The sequence below is a fragment of the Tachyglossus aculeatus genome, chromosome 22, assembly GCF_015852505.1.
Source record: "Tachyglossus aculeatus isolate mTacAcu1 chromosome 22, mTacAcu1.pri, whole genome shotgun sequence".
Classification (NCBI taxonomy): Eukaryota; Metazoa; Chordata; class Mammalia; order Monotremata; family Tachyglossidae; genus Tachyglossus; species Tachyglossus aculeatus.
In genome coordinates, this window is record NC_052087.1 from 14,309,134 (window position 1) to 14,330,729 (window position 21,596).

Below are 21,596 nucleotides of genomic sequence, written 5' to 3' on the forward strand. Positions count from 1 at the left end.
TTTTCTTTATTTCACACTGCTCATCTTCCTTTTGAATTTGTATAAGCTGCAGCAAACTCATCAAAAAATAATTGGCCTGAATTGTAAGTTTGATTTCCTAAACACTTTGCTCAGACTTTAGAACTTTTTTAACAATATGAATACTATTTTTTGTTTTCCTATCTACCACAAGACCTACAAAATGCTGATTATAGCTAAGCCCTTTCTCACTCTTTAGAAAAAATGCAAAAGCACTTTTCCCTATAAGCCTGGTGCATAAGATTCTCTAAAAAGTAGGAGACTGACTGCCAAATCACAGAGATAAAGTCACATCATTCATGACAATTAAAAACAACTGGGTCTATTCTAATATCCTTCAGGATTTTAGCCACAGTACTAAAATTTATATAAGAAATAGGGCAGTTAAAAGCTTGATAGTCCTTTTAATAGAATGCATCTGTTATTTTTAGGGACAACTAGTTTCCTTGCACATTAACAATTAACTAATCTGTCTTTCTTCATAAGCACACCTCCAAGTAAACTCATGCTCTATTCTGCAGGTGAACAAGCTGAGGTAGAAAATATACAGAGCTTTTTATCAAAATGTCTCCTATGAATTTTTCATTGCTCTGGTAATCCAAGTGTTCTGACCAAGGAATGAATTCTCCTTTCCAATATGCTTTGTGGTTGCTCTCATTATTTAAGCTTCACAGAGATGGATTTTCATCCATTCTTAAATTTACAACTACAAATTATCCTGTCACATGTAAATTCTGGTCATCACCTAACAAATGTCATTTCCACTCTATTAAAAACTAAGATAAGCATCACTTCCTTTAAGGTTGTAGTTCTCAAAGTTACCAGTTTAGTAACATTGTCATGATGCTTTTAGATGTTGCCTTTCTTTGAAATAATTTTATTAATTTTTTTATTAATGAGGTTTTAACCAGAAAGGTCAATGACTTCTTTTCAATAACTATTTATGATCATTGTCCAACTCCAGATCTTTAATTTTCCTGTGATCACCCACATTTCAATCATATTTATTAAGTGTTTACTGTATGCAGAGCATACACTCACTAAGCACCTGTGAGAGTCCAATATAACAGGGTTGGTAGACACAATCCATGCCCATAATGAGCTTTCAGTTTAGATTCTAGACTCTACAGTATATAAAACAAATATAAATTTGTTTTTCAAATCAATATCTGAAGAATGAAATACTTGTATTATCAAAATTGACTCGTATATTGCAGTTATTTTGAAACCATACTGAAACACTATTATCTTATATATATATATATGTATCTAGCTATCTAACTAGCTATATAGATCATGTGGATTTGGAAATGACCTCAGAATTCTCCATCCTGCTTTTGCTTATTCACAAATATTTCAGAATATTAATATTCCTTTTGAGGAGGAGATGTAGTATCTGAAATATCTGTGAATAATCTTGTGAAATGCCTGGCTCGGCCCAGTGCGCTTGTTCCTACTCCTGCACTTATTTCAGCACTCGTCCCTTTCCTTATCATTCAATCATATTTATTTAGCAATAATTCTATGCCAAGGATTGTACTAAGAACATGGGAGAGTACAATAGAGTTATTCCTGGTCCCTGCCCTCAAGGATTTTTTCAATCTAGCAGGACATCACCTATGTGGTTGCTTCAGTAGAAGTTGTCCCTCACCAGGTGAATCATTCCCCAGTGGCTGGCTCTGCTTTCTCTCCCCTCACCCCCCAAACTCTCTGCCCCATTTTCTTGTGGTTCTAGGCTCCCAGGGTCAGGTTGCAGGTAAGCCAGCAGTGCTGGACCTTCTAAAGATGGCAGGCATGCAGCTTCTTCCAGTGAAGGGATGACAGTGATCTGTTAGTGGGGCACAACTCAGGATCATGGACACTTGCTCTAGAAATGGCAGCGTGCAGCGTGGCTCAGTGGAAAAGAGCCCAGGCTTTGGAGTCAGAGGTCATGGGTTCAAATCCCGGCTCCACTGTGTGACTTTGGGCAAGTCACTTCACTTTTCTGGGCCTCAGTTACCTCATCTGTAAAATGGGGATGAAGACTGTGAGCCCCACGTGGGACAACCTGATCACCTTGTATCCTCCCCAGCGCTTAGAACAGTGCTTGCACATAGTAAGCGCTTAACAAATACCAAAATTATTATTATTCCCCCTCGTCCCCCTCTCCATCCCCTCATCTTACCTCCTTCCCTTCCCCACAGCACCTGTATATATGTATATATGTTTGTACATATATATTACTCTATTTATTTATTTATTTATTTTACTTGTACATATCTATTCTATTTATTTTATTTTGTTAGTATGTTTGGTTTTGTCTCCCCCTTTTAGACTGTGAGCCCACTGTTGGGTAGGAACTGTCTCTATATGTTGCCAATTTGTACTTCCCAAGCGCTTAGTACAGTGCTCTGCACACAGTAAGCGCTCAATAAATACGATTGATGATGATGATGATGATGATAGAAATGGGCACCAGGGAAGCAGGGCCTACTGGGAAAAAAGTCTCCCTTTATCAAAAATGTTACATATAATGCCACTATATTATATTCCATGTTTATGCTGTATGACATGATGACATAATGTGAAATGCTCGGGACAGTCCTTTCAACCCTGCCTCAATATTTGAGCCAGTCCTATTCAGTGTATAGTCCTTTTCCTTCCCTGCTCTCTCCTCTGCTGTTCCATTGTTCTTCTATCTGTTCCTCTCACCACCTTCTTGTCCTCTTTCTTGCTCCATTTCCTGCTTCTATCCAACAAATCACTTGCCTAAAAGCTGTATTTGAGCTAATGAGAGCATTTGTCAGTGACCCAGATGGAGATCATAACAATAAAAATAATAATAATAATAACTGTGGTATTTGTTAAGCACTTTCAATGTTCCAAGCACTGTACTCATCACTGTGGAGATATAAAGTAGTGAAATTCTGAAATGACATCCATTAGTCTCTTAATACATGGTCTAATATTCAGCCTAAAATCCATGGTTTGAAAAAAACAAGTAAAAATAAATGAAAATTAAAAGCAGTATTAAAAATAAATATACCCTTCTGAATACTTAGTTGAAATCAATGATGAATTGACTTGTAATATTTCTAGGGTCCATTTTAATCCTATATATTTATCTTGTTCACCTTTCTTGCCCCAATGACCTCTCCAGTATATTAATTTATTCTGTTCTTCTGTTTAACGAAGATACATCTGCTCTCTACAGTATCACTTTTAACTATTGATTTACCTAGTTTGCACTTTCCAGTGAACTCAGAGCTACAGACTGAATTACAACCTTGCATAGGTGTTTCAAAGTAATTATCTGATTGACAGCACAGTGTGAGATTCTCAATGCTCCTGTGGATTAATCCTCACTTGAATTGGTGGATGAGTTCAAGTATATGTCCCACTTTAACCTCATGCTTAACTCCTCCAAACAACATTGGAAAATATTCTGAAATCATTCAACCCAACTGCCCAGATAAGATACCCTCTCAATCCCTCTCTCTCAGGTTCAGTTTTTAGGTTTGGATCAATTGGTAAAATTGCATGGACTATGAATTGTCTTTAGTTTAATATAGTTGGCTGTTATGTTCTTTTGCCAGTTATTTTGCTTTAGCATGGCATTTTTAGAAGTAGGGGAGCATATCTTTAACATTTATGTCAGCCTCCTGATCTCTAAAACTTGATTTAGTCTGATACATTCTAAGAGGGATTTCTGAGCTTCAAACCATATCTACAATTAGAGGTTTTTTCATGCTTACCATCTTAGAAAAGGACAACCCGATTTGCTTGTATTCACCCCAGCATTTAGCACAGTGCCTGGCACATAGAGTTTAACAAATACCCAAATTATTATTATTATTATTATTATTATTGTTGTTATTATTATGAGAGAGAAGTGAGGGAAGAGTAAAGAGAAAGAAGAGAAAAGCTAAAAGAAAAGGAGAGCAATAGAGAGGAGAAAGAGGAGAGATGGGAGAGAGAAGGGAGTTAGGAAGAAAGAGTAAGAGAAAGAGTAAGTAAAATCTGTTCTTAGCAAGCTACTGATTCTCAATGATGAGAATCAGTAATGATCAACTTGTCCAACTAGACATAGCTTCATTAATTTTGTTTGCTCACTCCCAGTGTAAGTCTAGCTTCAACTACAGAGCTCATGATATTTTACCTCTCAATTAATTTCTGGAATCCTTCTTGAAGTGCTTTCTCCTTTGCTTTTTGGAGGCTGACTATATTCCAGTGTAGTCAGAATAGCAACAGATTTGGTTAGGCTGTCCTGGCAATTTTATTAAAATATCTAAATATCTTAGGCTTAGATTTAAATATCACACCCTGTTGAAACTAGTCAGCCTGACTTGCACTGACTTTCACTGCTTTCTACTTACTCCCTTTAAATCGTCAAGCTTTCTCATCCAGACTGGAGCATGCTCAATATATGTATCTCCCATCTATCTCACCAAATTCTTCTAATTTGGGTATTCCAGATTTCTCAGAGATATTTTTCCTTTTGTTGTCAATATATCTTTCCTTGTCTGCTATTCTTATTATATGGCCAAGGGAGAGGGGAAAACAGGGACAGTGACTCAGTGGCCCATTTTCAACAGAAAAACTATGGTCAATCTAACATATATTATAATTGCAAAGACATATTACAGAACACAGCAGCCTGACTTAAATACCTGGGGTTATTTTAAAAATATCTCACTGTGCATTTATCACCAGTCTATATAACGTAGAATATAGTTGAATTTGCTTTGAGTGTATTTTACTATGACTTTACATCCCAGGAAAAAATTAGAGGTGAGTGTCCATTTCTGACAAGGACTCATCTAATAAATAAATAAATAATGATGGTATTTGTTAAGCACTTACTATGTGCAAAGCACTGTTCTAAGCACTGGGGGGATACAAGGTGATCAGGTTGTCCCACGTGTGGCTCACAGTCTTAATCCCCATTTTACAGATGAGGGACCTGAGGCACAGAGAAGTGAAATGACTTGCCCAAAGTCACACAGCTGACAAGTGGTGGAGCTGGGATTCGAACTCATGACCTCTGACTCCCAAGCCCAGGCGCTTTCCACTGAGCTATGCTGCTAGAGCGGTGACTGAATTCTGGTAGCGCCTTTCCCTGGTTTTCTCTTTATTTTAGTATTATGGTCTGGATTTACTTCTGTTTAACAAAGAGGTGATTCAATAAATAAGGGGATTGAAGTGTCCAAAGGAGGGTAGGGAGGGAGTGGGGAGAAAACAGGCCTCAAGTCTGTAAACATTTCCCGGAAGAGAGATTTAGAGAACCTAGAGAATTCCCCAAGGAAAGAAGTGGAAATTTGCATGAGCAAATTTTGTCAAGCAAAGAATTCAAGAATATCTGAGCAGTATGCTTCTGACACCTGGAGGATGAACTAGTTTAATTTCAGGTCCAACCCTGCATTCCCTATAGAAAAAGAAGTTCAAGTTACGGACATGACTAGTCCAAGTTGGAACAGTACCCAGAATTATGCACAAGCAGGCAAATAATTGGTTCGTGGAACAACATAATTGTCAATAATGACTGTATTGATGAAAACCTGTCATCTACGAAATCATTAGAAAGTGCACTTAAATTTTTGTTTTCCACCCAATTCTTTCTGTTACATATCACAGGCTACAGAAAAAGCTTCCTTTGAAAAGACTAATTCAGCAAGACTAATGAACCCTAAAAATAGTAGCAAGAAGAGACCTAGGCAACTGTCTATAGTTCCTGTACCTGTTGATTCTGTGGAAAGTGTAAAAATATATAGAGCTACATTGCACATAAGAATAAAGGCACCTGAACCTAAAGTTACAACATTTTCCAACTGCATTTCACTGAGATAGGTGTGATTTCTATAATTAGACTGATTGTGAGGCTTTAAAATGTGTAGATCACACTACACTAGATCACAGTACTGGAATTATAGAACAGACAGGTAGAATTCTCTAGTTCTGAGACCATCAAAAGTATGTTCCTCTAAAGGGATTTGCAAGTGCAAATTGCAGAGCATTAATATTCAGTGTGTTGCTTAGTGAGTTAGCGTGAAATCTCATTCATGTTCACTTGAGCCAAACAACACATAACACCTTCCTGCCCCCTCTGAGCTGGTGGGCCCTTGGGATTTTGTTCAGAGAAGTGGCAGGGGAATGGGAACATTCATGAATATGAGCTTCTATTTTTTGCAGACTCTATCAATCTATTTCCATTTGGAGTCGAAGCTGTACATAGGGGCCAGTGTGTCTCACACCAGGTGTGAGGTTAAGCCTCTCCCAGAGGGTGAATAAGGGCAGACAGATTCCCCTCTGTCTAAATCCAATCAGACAGGAGCCTCCATATTTCATTTTGCCACATCTGATGCCCCACTTTGATATTAAAAAAAACAACAACACACACGCACAACCCCAAATCCCTTGATGCCTCATTAAGCTGTAAAAATGACTTCATCGCTCATGACAGAGAAAATAGGCAGCCTCAGCAGTGGCATATGGTGGAGAGAGAAAGAGAGAGACTGAATCCACCAGCTAATGACCTGATGCCACCCTTCCCCCACCAGCTCCCTTGGTCTTCTCCAGCCCTGCAGCCAAATAGTGCAGCACACGCAGCTCTGGCTGGGGGTGTGAATGGCACGTGCCAGCTTTAGGGATTGCTACACTGATGGTTAACAACACTCTCCTAGGATAAGGTGGCATCAAGCAGGGTGGAGGAGAGGCTTTCACTTGTCAGACAGAAAGGTGGCTGAGTTGGAACCGCCCCCTTTTCCCATCCCCACCCTCCAAGATCAAACTCCTGAAAAGCCAGAGCTGAGTTGAAAAAAAAAATCCTCCTTAGCTCAAGGCCAGCTGCATTGTTCGAGGAGTCTTTGTTGGATTCTTTTCACAAATAAAAGGCTTGTGCGCTAGAGGTTAAGGACTTTCGGGGAAAAATGATTTCTAAATCTAAATGGAAAAAAGTGTCAATTTGTGGTGACACTAAATTAGTTCTGGCAGTGAAATGATCCTAATAAACTAAAAGGATGTGTTGAATGGCTTTATTTCTTGTAAAAAAAATAGTAATCCTTTGTACTTTGAACACAAAACACATAGCATCTGTTGGGTAGGGACTGTCTCTATATGTTGCCAACTTGTACTTCCCAAGCGCTTAGTACAGTGCTCTGCACACAGTAAGCGCTCAATAAATACGATTGATGATGATGATGATAGCATCTTGTCTGGATAAAATGTTCTATCTCTTAAAATCATTCCACAGTTCAGCGTGAAAATACTTTAAAGTGTTAGGGAAATTACAGGCTAAAATGCTATTTTTTTGTAATTTGTTTAAAATTTTAACGTCTTGCTCGAGGACAACTGGTATCTAAATCTATTGATTTTTTTTTTTGGCTTTGAGAAAAAAAATGACCTTCAACAGAAATGGATCTGCATTTTACTTGTCAAATCAATAGCTGAAAAACACAAATTCCCAAGTTAATTATCTCACTGTATATTCTTGACCTGACAGAAATTACATATCCTCAGACCTCTGCAATATCTCGAACTACATCCAGACAAACCAATGCATTTGCAGTAAAACCCACATTCTCCCTAGGTACAAATAAAGCCATTGTCTAGGTCACTCTTATTTGTATATGGCCTTTAAGGAAATGCAAAATAATAAAAAAGAGAGATAAATATTACCGTGTAGGTGGAAGAGTCAGGGATCCTTAATGACTCAGTACTAGGAAGGCATGAGAGACTTCCCTGCTCTCTATTGCTATAAATCTTAAGGTCCTCTGGGGCTGTTAAAAGGCTCAGCTCTCTAATTCTTGGATTTTTTTGTCTGGATCTTTGGTGAAATATATAGTGATCACTCATTTGGACTACGGTTGGCACTCTGATTCATTGAAAACAGACGTTAGGATTAGCAGACTGTGTGATGCAGAAATGTGTTAACTGTGAGTCAGTTGAAGTAATGACTGAAGGTTCGAACCTGGCAACTGGTTTTACACTTCAACTTCTTTCTCACAATCATAGAAAAGAAATATTTCATTTTTATATCCAAGCCAAGTTCGAATCAGGAGCATTTAGATGCACTTTGGAAAAAAAAGAGAGCAAATAGAAAACTGACCTATATTTACATAAGTGTGAAAACGAAATGATCCAAGACTTCAGAAAAAAAAAATAATCAATCTTCACTCACTAGAAACCGGGGACTCTGCATTTTCTTAATGGATAACAAATGAATACCAGTGGATTGTTGGGAGGTGAAGGATCTATGCCATTGCTGCTGTAATAATAGCATTTCAAGGCTGCTCTTTTAAAAGCATCAAAATGAGATTTAGAACATTTTTCTGTGGGCATTGACTTCTATTGTGAATTGCATTAAAGATTAAATAATTGAATCATGTAGAAATATGACACTTTACAAGACTTTCACCACAATGGACACTGCAACTTGCATTTCTAAGTATTGTAATTATAATGAGAGAACTTTAATGGACTCACATAAACTTACATTTCAATTTTTTTGAGCTGTACGTTTTTCTACATCTGATTTGCTTGGAGAAGTCATAAGTCAGTTTTGAAGAATGTGCTGCATCAAATACTGGGTTGTAAATGGAAAGGTCAGAGGCTGCTAAGCAGCAAGGAATGTAATGACAATTAAATCTAGAATAAGGTTTTCTGAAGGAAGTATCTTTTTCGTGTACACTTTTGAACAACTGCTTTAATCATTTTCCATTAAGGAAAAGGAATAGAAGTCCAGACATTCTTGCAAGGCTTAAATATTTTAAAAAAGATAATTTCATATAATTTTTGATATAAATGTTGAATTTCTAAATAAATCTGGATGGAAAAAATTCCATGTGTGGCAGGAGCAGCCTTATCCCTTTGAAGACTCAACTTGGTACATACACTGCTATACAATTAAACCAGCAATATTTGAGAATTGATGCTTCTTCACTCATTCCCCAAAACTATTCTTTAGCCTAACTGCTTCTGCTAGATTCTCTCTTCCCCCTATTAAAATGCAGGTGGAGATGGGTGTGATGCAAGATGGTCTCTCCTTTAAGAAACTGAGCTCACTGTTTTCTCAAAATTCCTAGCCCATCATCCCGGAAAATAAGAAACCAACAGCTGTTGTTACCATCACCGCTTTGCTTCAGCCAGTAAATATGAGTCTGGTTTCTATATCTTTTTTACTGCATTTTTTTCACTGAAGAATTTATCATAAGAGGGTGTAGTCACCCAAAATTTTACCTTTGTGGATTATGCCCAATTTATGTTCCCACTCAGCTTTGTAAGTGAGGCCTCTAAAGCAAATGCAATCCGAAGAAAGCTCATTTTGGGCCTATAGATAGAAAAATCTGTACCTAGCAGCCTCACTAAAATGTCGTGAGTTCCATTTTAGAGGTATATGGGGACAAGCAGCTTTGAATGAGTTCATACATGTTGCTTGTTCATGGAAAATTGACTTTATAATTTGAACGGGATTTTCAAGTGGGTAAAAACAAACGCAGAACATTTTTCCTCCATCTTTGGAAGCATCCAAAAGAGGATGCTTTTCTTCAGTCTAGTATTATTTTATACATTTATGAAATAACTGTTGACTGGATTTAGGTTCATCATCAAATCAATCATTGTAAGAATATCTAGCTGTTAGTAGAAGGTGAACTTTGGTCGAAATGATCATTTTAGAAACTCACATTGGTGATCAATCCTGGGGCCCAGACATCTCTTGGACAAAAAATATCATATAAATTAGCATTTGAGCTGGAGCCAATCATCTGTCATCTGAGCTGTGATCTATACTGAAGGCCATGCCTTCCATTTTACAAGGAAAGCTCCCTCCATAGATCTCCAAGAAAAGGAGAAAAAAGAGAGAAACTTGGCAAACCATCAGTGGTTCCTGTTTGGCAGGGGAAAAAAGCACTTTAGCACTTGGAGAACATAAGGTTAAGACTTTGAACACATCCTTTGCTAACTAATTGTATTTTGATTTGATATTGTATATTGTATTTAGAGGTACACACATGAAAATTGATAGAATGATTTCCAAGTGAAAATTACTTTTAAAGTATTTTTTATTCTTTACTAAGGCATTTATAATGCTGCCACTGAGAATCTGAAATTGGAAATGAGCAAGAGTAAATAAGGGTTCATTATCCTATGGGTAAGTCTCTTTAATTCTTTCTATCAAAAGTCACTTTTCTTTTTTGAGATCTCTCTCCCTTTCCCTTTATGACTAAACTTCATACTTAAAATGTTTCCAATCCTCTCTAAATAGGTAGATCCCCACTTTTTGAATAGAGGGTGTGAAGTGGCTATGGATTTTAGGTGGGAGTGGTGACTGGAAGGGAACAGGCTTCAAAGAATAGACAGGCCAGAAAGCCACCAATTTCCATCTTTTCTTCCTCACTGGAAACTCTCAGGTCTTGTCAGAGACATTAGATGAGCAAAGCTGGGAGCCCATTTCAAAAATCTGTTGGAAGAATAGCCTACGTCAAACCCAGAAAATTGTCACATATGTTTTCTACTACCTGGTGCTGTGTACATACATTCATTATTACTCATATAGAAACAATATTCCGAAAGAAACAGTGGAAATCTACCGTGCCTCCTAGCTGCTAGATAACTCTATACTGAAATCAGTGCCCTCCGCCTGCTAAGCCTCAAGTAAATTTCCAGGAGTTCCACACCCTGGAGAGAGCAGAGCTGTCAGAAGCAGAAGCCCTTGATCTCTTCGTTATGATCTCTTTCGTGAAAAGATTGGGTGGGACAGAGAAATGGAGGTTGGGAAACTTGTAGAATCCGGTGTCACGAGGAAGAGGAACGTGTCAATATTATTTTTTTTTTGAAGCTGGGATATTGAAATTAGGTTTTGTATAAGGGAGTTGGTTGGGGTGGGGGGAGGCAGAGGGACAGAAAAAGGGGCCTTAGGCTTTAAAATAGCAGTTACAAGAACAGCTCCTGGCTTTCTCATCCGTCTCCTGGGAGGCTGCAAGCCTAATGAACATTTTTCTCTCTCTCTAATAAAGCAAACAAATCAAATCCAACTAGGCCCCTCCCCCGCGATCTGCTCTTGAGCTCCTGCGGTCATCCATTGCTGGGGTCCCTGTGGTGCCTTGAGGCGGAGACGAGATTGTGGTGAAGGAGAACGGGGGTGCAGGGATGAGAGGGTGGAGAGGGGAAAGGGAAGTCGCTGGCTCCTCGGAGACCCCAGATGCCCAGGGGGGAGTGGCACTAGGACCCGTTCCTCCTCTGCAGGCGCCAAGCACTTGGCCCCCAGGCTGCCTCTGAACGCCTTCTGTCTTCCCTAAACCTCAGAGGATCTAATTAACAGGTGGAATCACACCCTGGGTGCTTGAAATCTTTCCAGACACCATAGAAACCAACCCTCCAGATCCATCTGTAACCGGCGCCATCTGCACCGGCTTTTCGGGGAGGAGGGAAAGTTCTGTGTGTTTTGTGTATGTGTTGTGTTGTGTTGTGTGTGTGTATGTGTGTGTGAGTGTGTGTATCTGTCCGTGTGGGAGTGTGTGTTTCTGCGACTGTAGTGTGTATTAATATTTGTTTGAGTGTGTGCATATGTCTGTATGTGTGTTGTACGTTTCGAGGAAGAAGACACAGTTCATCCTCCTTAGCGCAGGTGGAAGGATACTGAGCGACTAGGGGGTGGAAGAGAAGAAAGGGAAGGAGAAAGAAGAGGGAAAGGAGGAGTAGAGGAGGAGGGGGGGAAGAAGAGGAGGAGAAAGGAGAAGGAGGAGGATGAGAAGAAAATAGAGAGGGAAGAGGAAGAGGAGAAAGGAGAAGAAAGGAGGAGAGAGGAGGAGGAGAATAAGAAGATAGAGAGAGAGGAAGAGGAGGAGAAAGGAGAAGAAAGAGGAGAGAGAAGAAGATAGGGAGGAGGAGGAGAGAGCAGAAGGAGGAGGAGAGAGAAGAAGGAGGAGGAGGAGAAACGAGAAGGAAGAGAAAGAGAGAGGAGGAGGATAAGAAGATAGAGAGAGGAAGAGGAGGAGAAAGGAGAAGAAAGAGGAGAGAAGAGGAGGAGAGAGCAGAAGGAGGAGGAGAGAGCTGAAGGAGGAGGAGGAGAAACGAGAAGGAAGAGAAAAAGAGAGGAGGAGGAGGAGGAGGAGTAAGAGCCCAAACACGTCTCTAAAGAGTGAAACCACCGAGAATCTGGACAGAATCCCCAAGGCCCGATGACCGTCGAAACAACCTTTCCGCCCCGTCCTTCTGCCCCATTTCAGTTCCCCGCCTGGGTCCTCAGGGGCTGCGGGCTAAACCCGGGGAAATGACTTTCCGAAGGGGTGAGGGAGAAGGGGGGGACAAGGGAAGCCGAGAGGGAGGAAAGGAGGGGAGCGGGGAGAAGCCAGAAAGAGGGGTCGGGGAAAGCGGATCAGATGGCTTCTTGGAGCTCGAAGGGGAGTCCCGAGCCCGGCTTCTACCGGGCCTTGGGCGGGGGGGGGGGGGGGGGGGGGGCGCAGCATTAAAGAGGGGTGCCATGTGCCCCCTCCCCTGGGCAGCTCCTCCCTCTCCCGGCTCCCCCGACCCCCCTACCTGTTGGCGGCCAGGCGGGACGCGATGTAGCCCCCCGGGATCTGGGTGATGATGTAGCCCCAGAAGAAGGAACCGTGGATCATTCCCACCGTTTCCGGATCCCAGTTGAATTTGGCTTTCTGCGGGCACAATCAATCGATCAATCAGTCAATCAATCAATCGTATTTATTGAGCGCTTACTGTGTGCAGAGCACTGTACTAGGCGCTTGGGAAGGACAGGTTGGCCACGTATAGAGACGGTCCCTACCCAACAGTGGGCTCACAGTCTAAAAGGGGCACAGGGGCAGCACGTGGGGCAGGGGAGAGGGGAGACACAGCGAGAGAACAAGGGTTAGGGTGCAGACCCCGGCAGGTATTGACTTCCCAGAGGATATGGGTGGGGAGAGGGGATGCTGCACCCCTCATATTTTCTAATAATAATAATAATAACGGCATTTATTAAGCACTTGCTATGTGCAAAACAATCAATCAATCAATCAATCAATCGTATTTATGGAGCGCTTACTGTGTGCAGAGCACTGTACTAAGCGCTTGGGAAGCACAAGCTGGCAACATATAGAGACGGTCCCTACCCTACAGTGGGCTCACACTGTTCTAAGCGCCGGGGAGGTTACAAGGTGATCAGGTTGCCCCCCGGGGGGCTCAGAGTCTTAATCCCCATTTTACAGATGAGGTCGCTGAGGCACGGGAAGTGAAGTGACTTGCCCAAAGTCACACAACAGACAATGGGCGGAGCCGGGATTTGAACCCGTGACCCCCCTCCACAGCCCGTGCTCTTTCCCTTCAAGGCCCTACTGAGAGCTCACCTCCTCCAGGAGGCCTTCAAAGACTGAGCCCCTTCCTTCCTCTCCCCCTCGTCCCCCTCTCCATCTCCCCATTTTACCTCCTTCCCTTCCCCACAGCACCTGTATATATGTATATATGTTTATACATATTTATTACTCTATTCATTTATTTATTTATTTATTTATTTGTTTTACTTGTACAGATCTATTCTATTTATTTTATTTTGTTAGTATGTTTGGTTTTGTTCTCTGTCTCCCCCTTCTAGACTGTGAGCCCACTGTTGGGTAGGGACTGTCTGTATATGTTGCCAACTTGTACTTCCCAAGCGCTTAGTACAGTGCTCTGCACACAGTAAGCGCTCAATAAATACGATTGATTGATTGATCGATTTCCATTGAGCCACGCTGCTTCGCTGAGCTTTTATAAGCTCAGCTTCTGCACTGCAGACACCACAGTCTTATATTTAATATTTTAACCAGCCCTCTCATTTTTAGCGCAGTGATCTGCTAACCGCGCCACTCGGCCCACGGTGTGAGCTCGTGTACGGGCGCTGAATTGTGTTTATACACAATTAAACCCGACGTGGGTGAGATAAAGTCTCGAGAATAGATAGTGTGCAGAATTAGACAAAAGCCCCATGGGTTCTGTTGCTGAAATTAACAGGGTAAGACAAGCTGGCCCTCGACAGGTTGCTGTCCACACCTGATGCCTCTCTGTCGTCTACACCTGGGACAGAAGCTAACGGTTCTGAGCCCTTGAAAATAATGATTATTATGGTATTTGTTAAGCGCTCACTGTGTGCCAGACACTGTACTGAACGCTGGGGTGGATACAAGCAAATTGGGTCGGACACAGTCCCTGTCCCACTTGGGGCTCACGGTCTCAATCCCCATTTTAGAGCATGGAGGACTAGAGAAGTGAAGTGACTAGTCCAAGGTCACACAGCAGACAAGTGGCAGAACCGGGATTTGAACCCATGACCTGACTCCAAGGCCAGCGTTCTAACCATTGCGTCATGCCCTTCTTGAGCACGTTGAAACTGTCGAGGATTGGGAAGCGGGAGAGCAGAGGGAGGAGAGAAGGGATGTGGGGGAAGGGATTGTCAGCTGTGTGACTTTGGGCAAGTCACTTAACTTCTCTGTGCCTCAGTGACCTCATCTGTAAAATGGGTATTAAAATTGTGAGCCCCACGTGGGACAACCTGATCACCTTGTGACCTCTCCAGTGCTTGGAGCAGTGCTTTGCACATAAATAAATACTATTATTATTACTATTATTATTATTATTATTAAAACCATGAGTCCCACGTGGGACAACCTGATCACCGTGTATCCCCTCCCGGTACTTAGAACAGTGTTTTGCACATAATAAGCGCTTAACAAATGCCATCATTATGATTATTACCTCTCTGGGTCACTGTGAGAAGACCCAGATATGTATTAAGCACTCGCTGTGGGCCCAAAATGAACCGTGCTAAGTGCTGGAGTAGATACCAGTTATCCTACTATCCTATTTATTTTATTTTATTTTATTTTGTTAATATGTGTTATTTTGTTGCCTGTCTCCCCCTTCTAGACTGTGAGCCCTCTGTTGGGTAGAAACCGTCTCTATATGTTGCCAACTTGTACTTCCCAAGCGCTTAGTACGGTGCTCTGCACACAGTAAGCGCTCAATAAATACAATTGAATGAATGAATGAATGAATGCGGGGAGCAGGATCACCGCAGGGATTGCGGGGCTCGTGGGAACCGCCTCTCTCATAGAGCCTAAAGGGAAACGGACAGTGAATGGCCGTGCATGATCGTTGGAAAATTTTCTCTTTCGGCTCAAGGTTACCATCGCCTTCCTGCCAAATCTGTGGCAGGCCTGTGTCCAACGCGATTTGCCCGTATCCACCCCGGCGCTTAGTACATTGCCGGGGACATAGTAAGAGCTTAATAAATACCCGGATTATTGCCAAAGCGATTCCTGCTCAGCGGTCTCTCCCATTATACCACTCAGGGGATGAAACTGAAATAAACCCCGTCCCCAGCCTGCCCCCCCCTCTCTCTCTCCCTCCGGCCCAGCATTTCTTCCTGGGCTCTAAGGATTTGGGGGATTTAAATCCGAAATGTTCCGGCCCCGGATGACCCTCGCTTAGTGGAAAGAACACGGGTTTGGGAGTCAGAGGTGGTGGGTTCTAATCCCGCCTCCGCCCCTTGTCTGCTCTGTGGCCTTGAAGTCACTTCACTTCTCTGGGCCTCATCTGTAAAATGGGGATGAAGACTGTGAGCCCCACGTCTCCTGTTTACCTTGGAGCCACCCCAGCGCTTAGAACAGTGCTTGGCACGTAGTAAGCGCTTAGCAAAGAGCCCCTTCCTTCCTCTCCCCCTCGTCCCCCTCTCCATCCCCCCATCTTACCTCCTTCCCTTCCCCACAGCACCTGTATATATGTATATATGGTTGTACATATTTATTACTCTATTTATTTATTAATTTATTTCTTTTACTCGTACATTTCTATCCTATTTATTTTATTTTGTTGGTACGTTTGCTTCTGTTCTCTGTCTCCCCCTTTTAGACTGTGAGCCCACTGTTGGGTAGGGACTGTCTCTATGTGTTGCCAATTTGTACTTCCCTAGCTCTCAGTACAGTGCTCTGCACATAGTAAGCGCTCAATAAATACGATTGATTGATTGATTGATTGATTCTTAGTGTTCTTAACCAATAATCTAGGGCGCGGGGCGATGGGGGAGATGCTCCTTCTTCCTCCAAGGGCCCATGGGGAGGAGCTAGGGCCGCCCACCTCTTTGATGATCTTTCCTCCCCGGTGCACAGTACTGTTGTTGACCATGTCCACGATGGCGACGCCGAGGTTGCAGCGGATCCCGAAAGAGATGCAGAAGCCCAGCCCGCTGAGGATGGCGATGATGTACCGCCGGGGCAGGCCGAAGCAGGTGCAATCGCACAGGGGAGCCTTCTTCTCCTCCACCTCCAGAGGCTTCCCATCCTCTGTCAGTTCGATGGTCTCCCCTGGCTTCTGCTTCTTCTCCAACACTCTGCCGGGGTGAGGGGACAGGAGATAATAATAATAATAATAATAGCATTTATTAAGCGCTTACTATGCTGTTCTAAGCGCTGGGGAGGTTGCAAGGTGATCAGGTTGTCCCACCGGGGGGGCTCACAGTCTTCACCCCCGTTTTCCAGATGAGGTAACTGAGGCCCAGAGAAGTGAAGTGACTTGTTAAGTGTCACACAGCTGACAAAGGGAGGAGTCGGGATTTGAACCCAGGACGGCTGGCTCCCAAGCCCGTGCTCTTTCCACTGAGCCTGAGGGGCGTAGAGCAGGCTGCCGAGGGGGCCCCGCGCCAAAGACCCCGTTGTTGGGGAGGGACCGTCTCTCTCTGTTGCCGATTTGTACCTCCTAAGCGCTTAGTGCAGTGCACACAGTAAGCGCTCAATTCATTCAGTCATTCAATCGCATTTATTGAGCGCTTACTATGTGCAAAGCACTGTTCTAAGCGCTGGGGGGGATACAAGGTGATCAGGTTTTTAGACTGTGAGCCCACTGTTGGGTAGGGACTGTCTCTATCTGTTGCCAATTTGTACTTCCCAAGCGCTTAGTACAGTGCTCTGCACAGAGTAAGCGCTCAATAAATACGATCGATGATGATGATGATCAGGTTGTCCCACGCGGAGCTCACAGTCTTCACCCCCATTTTACAGATGAGGTCACTGAGGCTCAGAGAATCAATCAATCAATCAATCAATCGTATTTATTGAGCGCTTACTATGTGCAGAGCACTGTACTAAGTGCTAAGAGAAGTGAAGTGACTTGCCCAAGGTCACGCAGCAGACATGTGGCGAAGCCGGGATTCGAACCCATGACCTCTGACTCCAAAGCCCAGGCTCTTCCCACTGAGCCACGCCGCTTCTCTTTAGCGATTGAACGATTGAATGAATGAAGGGCTTAGGGGCCTGGGGGAGGGTCTCCGAAACGAACCGGATCCTTAGTTCCCGAACTCAAGTCCCCACGGCTGAGTTCATTCATCCAGTCATTCAGTCGTATTTATTGAGCGCTTACTGTGTGCAGAGCACTGCACTAAGCGCTTGGGAAGTACAAGTCGGCAACAGATAGAGACCATCCCTGCCCAACAGCGGGCTCACAGTCTAGAAGGGGGGAGGCAGACAGCAAAGCAAAGTAAGTAGAATTCCATGTTGGATGTGATGGACGGTGGAGGGGAAGGTCAGAGGACGGTTTTCAGCACACTTGGGAGCTTTTAGTGTGTGTTGGGGGGAGAGGAGAACGGGGTGGGGGGCTCTGCTAGGGCTCATCTGCTCCTCCTCCCCTTCCCATCGCCCAGACTCCCTCCCTCTGCTCTACCCCGCCCCACAGCACTTGCGTATAGATGTACATATCTATAATTCTATTTCTCTTATTAATGATATTTGTACTTGCCAAGCGCTTAGCACAGCGCTCTGCACACAGTAAGCGCTCAAAAAAATTCGATTGAATGAGTGCATCTATAATTCTATCTATCTTGATGCTATTGATGCCTGTCTGCTTGTTTCGTCGTCTGTCTTCCTCCTTCTAGCTTGTGAGCCCGTTGCTGGGTAGGGATATCTGTTGCCGAATTCATTCATTCGGTCGTATTAATTGAGCGCTTACTTTCGTTCAGCCATTCAGTCGTATTTATTGAGCGCCTACTGTGTGCAGAGCGCTGTACCAAGCGCTTGGGAAGTACAAGCTGGCCACATATAGAGACGGTCCCTACCCAACAACGGGCTTACAGTCTAGAAGTCTAGAATTGTACTTTCCAAGCGCTCAGTGCAGTGTTCTGCGCACAGTAAGGGCGCAATAAGTATGATTGAATGAATGAGTGAATGGATTTACCTGGCTGTCTCTCGTTTCCAAAATAAAACCGGTTACCTTCTTTTCCCTGTCCCCTCGGGCACCTGTCTTCATCCTTTGCCCCATCTCTCACTCTCCACCCCCTCTCCCCTCCCTTGCCCTCTCTGTCTCCCGCCCTCTCCCCTCCCCAATCCATTGACCTTTTGGGGATGCCAACGGGCAGGGTTTTCCAAGATGCGCCCACGGGTGAGGCCGCCGGACAATTTGGGCGGGGAAAGGAGGACTGGACGAAAGAGGAGACTTGCTACAATCGGAGAAAAGCAGTCCCTCCATCATTCTGTGCCCGTCTGTGTGTTTTCCGTTTTCTCACCCACTGTCACGTCGAGTTTACCCCCGAAATGTCCCCTTGTTACTCTCCAAATTGGCGACTGGGAGCCAGGCCGAACTGCAGTCTGGAAGAGCCTTTCCCCTTCCCACCCATCCAACCTTTCCCACCAAAGGGAGGCTGATTTCTGGGTGGGAGACGATGAATTCCAGGCCTCGTCCCGGATTCCTTCCCTATCGCAAGCATCTCCACGGTGAGGGGCCTATCCCGATGGTCTGGCTTGCCGGAATCACCTTCTGCTCTCTCTGTTTCCCCATCACCCCACTTCTTGGCGATTTCTCTCCATTTCCTGGATCAAAATCGTTGACATCTCTTTTGCCCTCGTATGACTTTTTCCTTGTAGAGTCTAAGGTACTTAAAACAAAGGCCACAGAACATGGGGCCAAACATACAAGATTGTTGAAGCTTCCCTGTTTAATTATTCACTCCTTGTTGCGTCATTACTATGCTTGCTACACACACGGGAAAAAAAAAATACCGGGCCTATTTCGAAACAGGGAAGTGCGATTCGTATTCCACACACACCCGTGCATTTTCCAATAAAATAGGAAATCCGGGTTTGCTTGGAAACGCTCATCTGCATTCATATTTTAAATTCCATATTTTTATGAATCAATTCCTTTCAGAACGTGTTCCTGAGAAAATGATACTATAAATTTTAAAATGGGAGCCATTTTCTGCTCGATGTTAAATCTTTGCCATTTCTATTCTAACGAGGAATTTTTAGGAATAAAATGTACTAAGCTCGTTTTTCTTCTAGAATGGACTGAATTATTCTGGTGGATATTTAATACATTCTTACATAAATAGGGCCTTATTTTTGGTTAACAGTTGTGCAGAATCGATTGCATTTCCCCTCGTTTAGGTAGCTGATATTCGTTTGTGTCTTCGAACGTAGATATATAGTAACAGAGTAATCTTAGATCAACCCAAGAAGTATATAGAACTGGAAATTATTTTAAAGCAATTAAAGACATAAAGAAAAGTATATTCACATCATCTTTGCAAATAGCCTCTCGTAAATCATTCGCTCTTTAATCATTCTAATTTAATAATCGGGTCATCCTAGAATCCGAAACCCAGGTTTCAAAGAGTGCAATTTCTGGCGGTTCTGGTCAGTGGTGCCGAGGTAACTCAATTGCAGAATTGTGATTTTTTTTCCTAACGGGACATTTTGGAAGCTTGTATTGATTATTTTCCAATAAAAGAGAAAGCTGTAGCTCAATGAAAGCGTGTCTCCGTTTGCCCGCACAGCCTAATGGTAAGGATGCTGTGATTGAATTAACGCCCTTGTTGGTTGTGGGATTTTGCAGAGGAGAATGCGGTGGATTGCCGCAGAGGTACATCTAGTACATAAGAAGGACCACTGGGGAATTGCTGGACAGGGACTATTGGAGAGCTGTACAATTTTTGTTTTCTAAAAATATTCTCCTTTTCTCTGAGTACCTAATCCCGAAAATCACTGACTCTGACTTCGTGGATGTCTTTCTTTCACCAGGGCTTCATCTCTATCTCATTTGTATTTCATTATCCTAAAACCAATATGAAACATGACATATTTGGAGGGAATGGGAAACTAAATCCACAAAACGGATCCATTTCATTAATAGGGAACATCCGGAAAGGTAGATAGAAATTTCATTTTCAGCTTTTCCCGACAACTTCAGACGGATGTTTTTCTTTCTCTTAATGTAGCTTCAATATTTTTTCCTGCATTTCCCATTCATGAGATTGAAACGTGCTTTCATGATGTGTGCATAAAAACGAATATAAATAATTAAAAACGTATAATTGTCTCCGATCCGGAGTCAGAAATTTCCCAGTTATCAATTATTGATGCACTTTGGTACCTTTATGGTTTTTTTTTCTTCACCGAGGAGGAAGATCTCCTTTCGGGAATCACTTAATCGAATGGTTCGGAGGCTTTTGCCTTGGTGGAAAATGGCAAGCCTAACTCCTGAGCGTTTTCCACGCTGCAAATTAAATCCAACACAATGCGATCTTTGAAAAACTGGCTCTAAGTTCTTAAAGGGCATGAACAGAGAGAAGAAGAGGTCAAAAAATTTGCCCCTAATCTTCAGCACACCGACAGTCTCTCTCTCTCTCTCTCTCTCTCTCTCTCTCTCTCTCTCTCTCTCACACACACACACACACACACACACACACACACACACACCCCAGAAAGGTTGTTGTGAAGCCAAATTCTTTGGCTAACGAGTAGCGTTCCCCGGTAAACCCCATGCAAGCCAGCTATACCCTAGAAGAATCACCGGTCATTGCAGGAGCTTCAGTGTTCCGAAACGTTGCTGACCATTTTCAATAAGCATAAACCCAAATGTTGGAAGCCGCTTTCCCTTACCTGTAGATTTGACCAAGGGATTTCCCAGCAATATTCTTCAGTCCCTCTTTGCCAGGGGTCAAAATCCTTTGTTTTACCGACTCCATGCCTGTAGAGGTGGTTACTGGCGTTTACTCTGACTGTGGTTTGCTATGCTATGAAAGGCAATGGATGCGCATATTGGCTTAATCGCTAAGGTTTTTTTTTTCTTTCCCGCGAAATGGCTATTGGTGCTTCCTCGCAAAAGGACTGTGAGCGAGAAAGAGGGGAGAGGAAGGAGATACAACTGAATATCTACATGCAAACCACGGAGACCTTACAGGATAGACTTGAGAGACACAATTAGGAAGTCTTATTGGATGGACAGTATCCAGTGGCAGAGAGCACATGCAGGGCCATGATATTTGGAGCGCCAGAGAGAGTTCCTTTTTCCTGGATACAGGTCCGCTTGAAAAACAAAAATCTTGGCTTGGAAAGCAGAGTGTTTTCATTCAAGGCAGGTGTTTACAGGTAGCAAGATCGTCTAGCCCTTCTGAGGTGCAAAGCGAAGTAGCGACAGCAACAACGGCAGTAACAGTCAACCTCCTCTGCCCGGATCAGATCAGGCTGAAGAGAGCTGATGGATTCATTTCAGCTCTCGGGTGGCAACCCCGGCGCTGGCGACTCATCACTGCAACTGAGGTTCAGCCCCTTTACAGCGACGCAACTCGGATCTGCGGTAATAAA

General features: G+C 43.2%; 1 protein-coding gene across 1 annotated transcript in view; it reads right to left on the reverse strand.

Moving 5' to 3' along the window:
- SLC17A6 (solute carrier family 17 member 6) overlaps positions 1-20,977 on the reverse strand; it is a 41,937-nt gene extending 20,960 nt beyond the window's left edge. The window contains exons 1-3 of the mRNA XM_038764812.1: positions 20,892-20,977; positions 16,102-16,354; positions 12,532-12,650 (exon numbers count right to left, since the gene is read on the reverse strand). Of these exons, the coding sequence (XP_038620740.1) occupies positions 12,532-12,650; positions 16,102-16,354; positions 20,892-20,977 (458 nt within the window). The remainder of the gene's footprint in view (positions 1-12,531; positions 12,651-16,101; positions 16,355-20,891) is intronic.
- Between the last annotated feature and the right edge of the window lie 619 nt (positions 20,978-21,596).